We start from the raw sequence: 11,999 nt of genomic DNA on the forward strand, positions 1-11,999 counted from the left end.
ATGGAATATTATGCAAGTATCACAATATTATGCAAGATCCATATTACAGAACAATGTGGCCTGAGTGCCTTGACAGCAAATGGGATTCACACCACCAGTGGGTTGTCATCTTTTGTCTCTAGAAGCTTTTTGTTGGCAGCATTAAGAGCCTTAAACTGTTGTACAACTAGTCATCTCCCCAGATACCTTCTGTATAGAAGCAGCACATGAAAGAAAAAGTTCTATGATAAAGGTGAATTGTCATATGTGCTGTGTCTTTTTAAATTGGTTGTTAATACTTCAGAAGTTGAAATATCCAATGCATTTAGAAATTCAGATGGAAATGACAGGTTTATGCTTTTAATACCCGTATAGAACTAAAGCAAAAGGTAGTTGAGCCTGAGAAGTTGTTTCCTTTCTGCGTAAGAAGCCACACAAGCAGTGTATTTAGTATAGTCTGTTTAGACCCAAAGTGTAGCAGACCAGTCAAGCTCCTAGATGGCTCTCTAAAGGTGTGTGCCAGCGTGGGCTTACTGTGATTGGTTTTATAACTTACATTTATACACCTCTCTGTATGTGTTTCTGCTCTATGGCTTAATTGGCCAGATAGACCCTTAGGTGATGGGAATCAGCTGTTCTTAATTGTCTGTTTCTGGAAGCAGTCACGTTTGTATGGCTTTGTTCAAGGTAGTGATGATGAAAGGGAACCTTTCTCTAAACCTTACAGCGGAAGTGTTTACACTTTTCATGTAACTTTGCCTTTTACCGTATTTGAAATACCATTTGTAGTTTATCACGTAGTTTATCCTGTTTTGCTGCTTGCACTTTTCCAGTAAAACTGTGGGAAAAGATGGAGTTAGATAATGTGAAAAGAATTTGAATAAATGAAAAATCCCTCCTTAAAAAAAAAAATAATCTGAAGAAAAATACTTCCTGTTTCTCTGTCACCCTAAAGGAAAGTAAGCTGTATAGTAACTTGAGGTCCATGTACTGAAAAATATTTAAATGAGAAAAGTGTCCAGATTAACAGAAAACACACAGGGGAGACTGAACCACAAAGGGAGTGTTTGATTCTTCACTCTGTATAAAAGAGGCCTAAATATCAGTGAGTAATTCTGAAGTCAAAAGGTTAGCAGAAAGATTGGAACTTGTTTCAATCCATGTGATTAATGATTTGTTTAAAGCTTTATATTTTTTTATAGTTGTACCACACAATCAAAATACCATGTTGCATAAGTGAAGACAAATGGTGAAAGCTAGCTTTTGAAAATATATGCATGGTATGTCAGGTAATGGGGGGGTTAAAGCCAGAAGTTTGTACGTGCTTCATTGTCTACCCTCTGGAAAATTTGGCAATCCATGAAACCTTAAAAAAAAATAGATGTCCAGATAGAAACATTTTTTTCAAATATTTGCATTTAATTTAGGAAGATACAAATTGCAAAAGAAAATATAGGGAGATTTTTGAGAATTCTGTTGTGTTTAAAAATATTCTCCTCCTGCTTTCCTGTTGCTGTTGCCTTTGGATTATTGTCAAGGAAAACCTTCTGCGATTTCAACAAAGGCCATAATCCTGTAATCAGATCCAGGCATAGATTGTTGACTTCAGTGAAATTCTATGGGGATTTAGTGGATATAAATCAAATTGCAGAATTATTGGTTTATTCTTCAGTATTCAGATTTTTATACTTTTTGCATTCAGTTTGAAAAATGGAAATAGAAGTGTCAGTTTTACCTTCTGGAATATCTGGATTGTGAGTAACCAAAGAGAAAGTACTAATCCAGATGTACGTTTTTAGATGCGGCTTGTTTGAGGAAATTAAGTTGTCAGTTAACACAGGTGAGTGGGGAAACTGAGGGAACATTTCTATTTGCCTGTATAGTTGCATATATTCTAACTCTCACTTTAAGAAAAAAAAACTTTCTGGCAGGCTCGATTTGTGTATCTCTGATTCCATCAGGTATTCAAAATAATCAAACATGAAATTTAGGAAGAAACAAATCTTGACACAGCTTCCAGTATTTGGGATTTTAGAGTTTACGTAGTGTGTAAACTTGCTGCTTGAGTATTTTGATACTACTTGAGACTTGCCCTTGAGCAAGTTTGAGTCTACTTGGCTAAATCTCCCCTTTTCTGTCAAATGATTATAGTATTTCATACTGTTGTATAATGCCTTAAATGGCAACTGCTTTTAATCTCAAGGTGACCTGCATTTCGGTGAGTAATGAAGTAATCTTAATGACTGACTTTCACAATGTAAAGTAATGGGAAGAGGACCATCCCAGTAAATAGTTCTTAGAAGTCTTGACTGAGGTAGGTATAATTTTTCTGGGATAACTTAAGCCAGAAAAGCCAATAAACCTGCACACTTTTTTTTTAAAATGAGACTTGCCAAGCAACCGGTTGGCATCTCTGAGTGGGAGTTTGCAAACATATGGAGTGTAGTGACAAATGAAATGTGATGCTAACAAAGTCATGAACATTAAAAGTAAACCACAGATTACTCCTACACATTAATGGGTATCTAGGCTAGGGTCTTGCAGAAGACTTAAATTCTGATGACAAATCTCTGTGGGGCTTTTCTGGGATGATAGCAATCAAATCCTTTTGGCTCCTATGAAAATTCAGATTCGTAGAAGCTAACTGAGAAAAACAGCATGCTCAGATAAGCCTCACCTTATCCACAGTGAAAGGCATAAAGGAAAGACATATAATAATGACAAGAGTTTGCGCATAAGTTTGAAATATTGTCTTCAGTCCTAACTTGACAATTACAAAACAGAACAAATGGAGAAGGGTGCCTGAACACCGGGTAACAACATTAACTTTACATATAAAGAGATTCATTCACTTCATTCATTTATCTTCAGCTGCTTTTATATAAAATGGTGAGAGCAAAGAAAATACCTTTTTTTCCCAGATGAAGTCTACATTGCACCTAATACAGAAATAAGTAAAATTCTTCCTGTTAATAAGCATTTACCCTATAGTGTCATAATCCTTTTTCTCCCAAACTGTTGAATTTAAATTCTTTGGTGCAAGAACTGTCATTTATTGTTTATGCTGAGTGTGGTACACAGGAGCTCTAGGTAGTACAATGCTGTTATAATACTAATAGCATAGGAGAGCACTACAAATATAAACAAGGTAAATGGTGCTACTACTTCATAGGCAGAAAATATTTTCATGTAACTTGTGTGCACAAAGCTTTTATCCTGCCTCTACTTGGTACAGGAGGTGGATGGTAGTTGGGTTTTTGTGTTGGTGTATTTTTAAATACTTCATTCCTACTCCTGAGCCACTTGAAATGTTTCCTTTTCCTCTCCAGATAACAAAGAGCTTTACCTTGGAATGGCATTTCACAAGGCATTCCTAGAAGTTAACGAGGAAGGATCAGAAGCTGCTGCTGCCTCAGGTAGCTGACTGAAAAGCAGAACTAAATCAAATGTCTGGTTAATTAATATTTTAAAGCTGGCTTGATGCAAAGCCAGGAAAGCTGAGTAGCATGTAGCATGAAGACAAAGCACAGCTAGTATACTGCTTTTCTGAAGAGAATTCTGGAAATGGAAAATGTTAGCATTTTCATAACATGGTACGTTTCACAAAGCATTTTGAGCATCTTGTGGAAAAGCTCCTCTTCCTTATTTTATTTCCAAGTGTCAGGCCAGTACAAACTGCAATTTACACTTTCTGGCACTGAAGCATTGGTAATTTGGGGTGATGATCTGCTAATTGAGGCAGTCTGATGCCTTTGCTCCAGAATAGCTAGAAGGAGCTGAGAGTTGTTGCCATTGCATTTTAATAAGCTTGTACAGAGAGATGTAAGGTGGGAGGTAATAAATAAAAGGTTAGTTTGCCAGTATTAATGCTACAAGGCCAGATGGTTGATTACTCAGTTGTCACATGTTCTTCCTGAAAATAAGTTAAATTAATTGCCAATAGGGATTATTAGGTGATTACTAATTGTACCAGTGCTTGTACCAGCCCTTAAGGAAAGGAAAAACAATTTCCATCATCATGAATAATACCAGTAACTGTTGGAATGTAATGTTAGTATGGACAGAGATTACTGGCATGCATGAGTTTTTGTTGACAGTGCAGTAAAAATATAAAAGGAAATGACATATTGGGAATAATAACAACCTGGAGAAATCCATGCATCTACAAATAAAATAAAAATAATGAAGAGCCAAATTCTGCCTGACTGCTAGTTAGTTTTACCTTCAACCTCTTCGTTATTTAAGTACTCAAGTGAAACTAAAAGCTGCAAGATCAGCCTGTTTAGGTATTGCTTACTCTAGTTAAGGGTTACTTCTTACTATCAAATGCAGCCCTGGAGCTGTTTAAAACAGGTCAGCAGTGCTATCTAACAATGTACTTTATAAAAAGTGAGCAGGCATCATAACTCCCCTTAAGGTTCTGCATCTTATAATTTATAAACTGTTGGAAATAAATTGTGCCACTCTCTGTTAATCATTCTCAAAGCATAAATAGGCATGCAGTTACTTTGTAGGTCCCTTTCATTTTCAGTTAGGTTGTTCATGGTACTTCTTGGTGACACTCAGCGCTGGAGTGCGGGGCTTCAGTGTCTGAGCTTCGCAAGCATTTCCCATGAAGAGCAGGAGAATGTGAAAAAGATGCAGTGATGTTTAACAAGTTGCCAATGTTCTTTCTCCTTTAGGAATGATCGCCATTAGCAGAATGGCAGTGCTGTATCCCCAAGTTATAGTTGATCATCCTTTTTTCTTTTTGGTCAGAAACAGAAGAACAGGTGAGATTCTGTGACTCTCTTCTACATTTTTCACAGTCCATCATCAGAGGCGTGCAAGAGAAAACTGCATATTATGATCAGTGAACTGGTCTTGTAGTATAAATTTTCCTTAATCTGTCTTGAAATGCCTGGTATTACGACTGACTCTTTCCAACAAATCTCTTTCTATGTCCCCTTAACGTTTCACCAAGACAGACACCCAAATTTCCCATCATCCTGAAAAATATTCATAATTTTTTTGATTAAAAATCCAGGGGAAGAAAAATTCACTGATAAGTTGTTTTCCTTCAAAGAACATTGTTACTCTCCTGAATAACCATAATCATTGAGCTAGGCTGTAGTAAGACCAGCAAGATGTTTGCAGTACCAAATAATTTACATAATGGACAGATATTACAGCTGTGAATAATTCTGTTGTGCTGTTGAAGCATTTGTGGCAGGCAAGGGATGAGAACAGCACTCACTAGCAAAATGGGCAATGATTAAGTAATTCTTTGGTTTCATATTTGTAATTTGTTTTTCCTAATGATGTGGATGTGACTGGATGACAAATAGAACATTACTACACAGCAACTTAGACTATTCGATGGATCTGTGTGTTCTGGTATTTTGTCTGTTTTACAAGCAAATATCAGTAGTTCCAGTTTGCAGGGGTTTTGTTGATGCTTATGATGGGCATCTCAAATGCAATGTTTAAACCATTTAGATTGCAGTAATGCCTACATTCTAACCAGGTTGGGTGCCTTGTGTGCAGGATGTCATACAAGCACTTACAATTTCTGTCATAACTGTTGCCCCTAATGACGAAAATTTGAGAAGCCTTGCTGTTGTAGTCATGTAGTTAGGCAAAAATGCAGGTGGAGTCAGTTCTTTCCCCTGTACAATTGCCCTGTCTCCCAGTAAGAAAGGTTTTAAATTGGAAGAGAGTAGAGGTTCATAGCCTTGGGGCAATTCTTAATGTTTTACAGGCATTGTTGTTGCATGTATAGCCAACAGTTGTATTTAAAGCCAGAAAGCACGCTACTATTTAGAAACCTAAGGTTAGAAACCTTTTGAAAAGATGTATGGAAATCCATGATTTTTACTCTTATTCTCAAGAGTATTCTAAGTGCTCATGATTGTTCAGGTTAGGTGAAAGTGTATGAAAAATGTGAGCTGTAAATGGTGATTAAATAACTCGAGGGAGCAGTATTTCTTGCTGTGGATTGTGTGTTCCAGTTGGGAGTAAATCTGAACAAGCATGTATCAAATAATGTTTGCGTGTTGGCTTCTGTGGCTCACTGTTAATTGCGAGGAGCATTGTTCAGCAGCTCAGGGATGTGAGGGTATGGAGTGATCAAGAAAATTACTCTGAATAGATCTGCACACCTTTGGAAACCTCCAGCCCAGAAGCTGACACTAACTGAACTGCCTGCTTTGCCGCAGTGGCAGTATTTCCACAGGCCTTTACCAGAGCCACTGAAATAGAAGTGAACCTTTGCTTTGATTTCTAGTGGGCTTTGAATCAAGCCCTTAGAATAAGCTAAGAGGCCCTTACATGTAGAGGACTTCACTGTTCTTGTCTGTATTGTACCTCTTCTCTCTCTCTCTCTCATACACATGTACACCCTCCCACCCCCCTAAGTTCCCATAAAATTTGTGCACCATACCTTCTAGGTTTTAATGTTGGTATTCATCATCTTATAACCTCAACTTTTTCTTTTGATTCTGACTTCTTCCCTTCCCCCCACCCTTTTCTTTTGCCACAGGTACTGTCTTATTCATGGGAAGGGTGATGCACCCTGAAGCAATGAATGCTAGTGGCCATGACTTTGAAGAGCTTTAACTACCACCAGCTACCAAAAAAAGGAAATAGGAAATAAGCACATGAAGTTTTGAAGTTAATATATTTAAGGTTTGCTGTGTTTTTCCCCAAGATACTGTTTAAAAAAAAAAAGATACCATTAAAGATAAACCTTTCAGGTTTAACTGTGGTTTAAATTGCAAGTCAGTTTCTGGAGGAAAGTTTACAATATTAAAATAATGGTCTGTTTCTGTAATTGTGGTTGCTGTGTCCTTAAAATAAAATTGTGTACATGTCAACAGCTGTTTCTTGTTCTAGTGAATTGTAAAGCAAAAAAATTTTGCAAATCCATAATTCCTAAACTTTCTACAGTCCAAAGGCTGACGTGATCAATGAGACAGGAGCAGAATGTGTGCAGCTCTGAATAATGCAAATGGCAAACCTTAATGATAATTTAGAGTTGGATGAAGAATTATATCTGGAAAATGTAATCTTGTCCTGTTCTTGTAGTAAACGGACTGCGATATGGTGTTCCATCAAAGTTAATGGAAGAAATTAAGCCTAGTGGATTTTATTCTATAAGTTAACTGTGGTGGAATTTTGTGTGAATCTCTCACATGTGATTTGAAAATGTTGCTTTTATGAATGCTTCTGCATGTGACCCCGCAATTCACTTTCCATAAGTGTTGATGCCAATAAAATTTGATCGTATGAATATTTGAAACTAGTCAGTGTAGAACAGCTATATATATATGGCTGAAGTAAATTAATTGAAACAGTCACATCATTCATGTGGACATATTCCCCCCCCCCTCAAGTAGTTGTTCTACTTTGCTAACTCAAACTTTGCAATATCTCAATTCAGTGATCTAGAATGACCTTTCTTATAAAAACCTTAATTTCAAGTGTTGAAAAATGTTCAGTTCATAAATAAATGTCTAATGGAACATAATCCTTTTTGTTCCCTAACTTCTTATTGAGAATAAACTGACAGAGGAGAGAATGACACACACCACAAGTAAATATTAGCAAGGAAATTAGTTGCCATTCCCATTTGCAGGAGGGAGGAGAAGTACCAGTTATCACCAGAAAGGCATATAATTATTTCTTCCCTCTTTGTGTAAAATATAAAATGAACAGAAGTTGCTAAAAGGTAAAAGAGAATAGGAGAAAAGAGGGGAGGAGCTCCTTTGAAGCAGATCATAAATACAATCTTTTTGGTAATAAGTGGGTTTCTTCTCAGTCAGTAGGAGTTTTGTCTTTTGAATTCTGTGGGAACAAATGCATATTGGCTGAGCTTTAGTTTTACTTATGTTTTTTTCTGGCATGCATTCACTTCAGACCAACATAGATACTGCTTACAAAGTTATTCATGCAAGGAGAATTTCCAAAATTTAACACATTGTTCACTTTATATATACTGTTGGTGCAAATCACGCAGGTCAAACCTAGAGTGATGGATGCTCTCCTCTGTGAAGGCTGGTTATGCTCCCTCTGAGAAGGCACCTGAGCATGTCTAGCCCTGCCTCCTCGAATTGTTTCATTCTATTGCACAGAAGAAACACAAAGCTCCTTAACGTTTAACTGTTGTTGCTTATTACCCTTAGTGTATTATTCTGGACTTAGAGAAATTTTTATATTTAAATTAACTTAGACAAAAGTTGTAATCCTTTTTAGCTTTGTGTAACGAAAAGTGTTATATTTGAGAGAAAGAAGGGGAATGCTTTTAAGAAGGAGCAGAGGTTAACTTTACCAATGCCTAGAACTAGCCCCAGTGCAAGTGGAAACAGCTCCGATGACGTGAATGGAGTTATGCAATGGCTGGTTCTTCATATTTAAATAATTCTATGAATATCATCTGATGTTTGTAAAAGTGACCCATATGCTAAGTATCTCTTGTGTTTTAAACTTTATGGGGAGCCTGAAAATAGGTAAGGTTTTTAAGCTAAAACATTTCTTCGGGCAAATTTTCAAGGTGATTACTCTGAGTTTGAAAGACGGGAGAAAGCAGATGACAACTTAATGATCTCTATTCTTAGGCAAGTGAAAGTTCTTCCTGACCAATTTTGTTTTCCTTGCATTAATCTGTTGCAGTGTAGATGCTTCTTACTAAGGGAAAGACTTTGAAGATAGACTTGAACTAAAGCTATGGAATTATGGAGCGATGAGTGCCAGTCAGCAATATTTATAGAGGATGTCAGGCAAGTGCATAGACTTCCCTACCGGTTAGACTGAGCATAGGTACTAAGTGGAATGATGCAGAATCTCATGTTCCAAGTCTGATTCTGTGAGAATTACCTCAATGGGCATTTAGAAAAACCAATAGAAACAAGTGCAAAGAGTAGTTGCCTCATTTGATACTCATAAAATAGCCAGTTCATGTTCTTTAAATCCAGAATTATTTAGTTTTCAGCAACAATATGAATTGACTTATTACCAAATTATGTGAAGATGTTAGCTATCAACCACAATGAGAGCAGCCCTCAGACAATACTGTTTTTCAATAGCAATAATGTTAGGTATTGTCAATTTATATATCAAAAATATACATATACACATGCATGCACACACATACGACTATTTCATTGTGTGTTTTAACCTACATTTTGTATAGTGGTCTTATCAAAGAGGTTGCTTCTTCAGGACAAAAATAGCAAAATACTTTTGTCTTTTTTTTGGTAATGGGAACTTGTCAGTTAAGTTTCACATATTAGTTTAGATATATAGTCTTTATAAAAACCAAACAAAAACAAATGTGTTTGTATTTGGGGGAGGGCAAGGTGTATCAGAAAATAAAATACTGAAGCTTCCATAGTTGTGTTGTGTAAGTGACCCATGATGTGACAGTGCATACTGAGAGCTTCCTCTGATTCAGATGGAGTTAGCAGGAGGTGCAATTTGCTAGTGCTGTCATCTTCTGTCCTTCTTCCATACACCTCTCAGAGCCTAGCTGGGAATGCTTTCCAGGGCTGCAGTTGGAGAGAGTACTTTCCCTACTAATCCTTTTAGTAGTGGCTCACAAAGAGTTCTGCTTGATTGCTTCAGGCTAGCTGGTCCCTCGTACAGTCACTGAGCTTACCATACATGAAAGCATCTGTTGTGAGTGAAAACGTCTCTGGAAAGCAGGTGTTAATTTTCTACAGAATACACACATTCTTGAAGTAAGAATAATCAGTTGGGGGAGGCTTTAAGTTTTCCTTCATCCCCATTCAGTCAAGCTTTGTGGCTTTCAAAATTTAACAGCTGTGATAATTTATAACGATGCCACATTGATAAGGTAATACTCAAGAAGCTCCCTGTGATGTCTTTTGGCTACAGGCTTGCAGACTTATTTCCAGCAACAAAGTTGTTGCAAATCTTGATACTAATCAGGGGGGGAGGGAGGGAGGTTCTTGCCCCCCCCCCCCCAAATGATTAGCCACTTCATCTGGACTCCAGTCTGTTTGATATTAACTAGCAGTTTATACCTCGCTCACGTGAACAAGTCTGACAAAATGGAGGGAGAAACAACATAACCTTCATTTGCTTTTTTTCTCTTATTTCAGTGCAAGTGAAGCAGAATGTGTTTGAGATCACTATAGTTACTCTGGGTTTTCGTACATAAAATGAAGACCAGAATTCAGCATGCAAAGTAAGTGTTTGGGCAAAAAGCTTATAGAATAGTTTTGTACTAACTCAGAATCTGACTGCTTATTGTAGCAACAGACTCAAGCTGATGTAGCAGAACATCTTTAAGTTACTAGTGAGGAGGAAGAACTGAAAGAGTAGGATTAAAAAGAGGAATATATCTTTTTATTCAGCCTTACAAGCTGTACTTTACAGTTGTGCTCCCCCACCCCCCTCAAAACCACTGCAAACCCTGAAAACTAGGCATTTTCCCTGAATTCATCAAAAGGCTTTTTCGCATTTTTTCTCTTGGAGTTGGCCACGGCCCACAAACTGCTGGAGATATGCACAAGTTTCCTGCTAACCCTGAGAGAACGCAAAGAAAAATGGGAGATGCTCTCTGAAGTGAACAGACTAATCTAATTCATTTTTAGCATGCAGCAATAGACACGGTGAACACAAACACATAAGCAAATACGTAGCCCTTCTCTACTGCTGTGGCTGAGCACTATAGCGGGGAAGACGTTAGTTCAGGAATTGTCTGCCTGCTTTGTTAGGTGTCAGGAGTACCTCCCAAAAATGAGCTCCTTTCGGTACAATAATGGTAATGCTCAGAGGAACGTGTTGGAACAGGTACGCAGGTGTTAATAGTATATAAACAGAGCCTGGCACTTACCTTCTAATATAAGGAAATAGACTATTTGTTTTCATTTTCTTAAGATTTCACTATGATTCATTTAGCTGGGTGTAACTTGTGGCTTCTTTGAAACGCAGAGACAACTGCCTTGGGTTTGTATTGGAAAGCCCTGTGATAAAGTTAGAATTCCTAGGGTACTGCCTTTGATCAAGGGGAAAACTGCTATTGGCTTTAAGTGAGCCAAACTGTCGTTGGCCTAGCAATGACCCGAAGGTCTCTAGCTTCTCATGAGTAGCAGAAGGAGACTTACCGGAAAATCTCCCAAACAGTAACTAACTGCTCTAAGACTAAACGCGGCCTGTAGAGGGCAACAGAGCTGTAGTAGTAAATCTGACCATGCTTCTTAACATTAAATTAATATTCTCATACGCAAAGTTTCATAGCTTATTAGGTTATCTAAGAGTTACCATTATTGGCAGTGAATTAGAGATAATCTCTTCTATATGCTTCATGCTACTGTTTTTATCTTTTTTTTCCTCAGAAAAACATTTATTAAGCATGCTTACTGAGCTGTAGAAGAGCTCTGAGTAAACAGAATCAATTTCAATGTACTGCTGTTGTTAGCAGAAAGCAGTCTGTTCTGCTTCTACAGCGAGTGAACAGCAAGAGCAAAAACTTTATCACATTTAACTAATAAGCCCAGGTTTACATGACCTTGAGTGGCAAACACTTTTTTTGTAGATTTGTTCTACACTCAAAAATTTGAATGTTATATATGTTAACATATCGCTGTTCCAAGCATTAATTGTGGCTATCATACCAAAAGTCTTAATGAGAATACAAGTTTAATATTAAAGAAAACCTTCCATGAAAGCATGTTGAAAATGGCAAGATGTCCGTGTTATCGTCCTGTTGTTTAGGGCAATAACAAAGGAAATGCATTCCTGGCTACAGTTGTCCATTAGATGCTAAGCTGCTTTCATTGCTTTGGTCTCCAAATCTGCAGTAAATTACAGTAAAGACCATGGATTATATTTTGAACCTAGTTCATCCCATTGTAATTTTACAGCAAATACGCAAGTATAAAATTGGACCATGGGACTGAATCAAGTCCATGATATTACTCAAACAAATGAGATCTTAGTGTTATACCAGAAACAGAAAAAAGCTTTTGTGGCTATTTTTTATTTTTCAATGACAGACAAAAGAAGACACCACAAGA

At 37.2% G+C, this 11,999-nt stretch overlaps 1 protein-coding gene across 1 annotated transcript in view; it reads left to right on the forward strand.

Moving 5' to 3' along the window:
* Nucleotides 1–6,833, forward strand: part of SERPINI1 (serpin family I member 1) — a 50,997-nt gene extending 44,164 nt beyond the window's left edge. The window contains exons 7-9 of the mRNA XM_067301584.1: nt 3,309–3,395; nt 4,662–4,751; nt 6,500–6,833. Of these exons, the coding sequence (XP_067157685.1) occupies nt 3,309–3,395; nt 4,662–4,751; nt 6,500–6,576 (254 nt within the window). The 3' untranslated portion in view covers nt 6,577–6,833. The remainder of the gene's footprint in view (nt 1–3,308; nt 3,396–4,661; nt 4,752–6,499) is intronic.
* Nucleotides 6,834–11,999: the final 5,166 nt, after the last annotated feature.

The sequence above is a fragment of the Apteryx mantelli genome, chromosome 9 (genome assembly GCF_036417845.1).
Source record: "Apteryx mantelli isolate bAptMan1 chromosome 9, bAptMan1.hap1, whole genome shotgun sequence".
In the NCBI taxonomy this organism is placed as follows: domain Eukaryota; kingdom Metazoa; phylum Chordata; class Aves; order Apterygiformes; family Apterygidae; genus Apteryx; species Apteryx mantelli.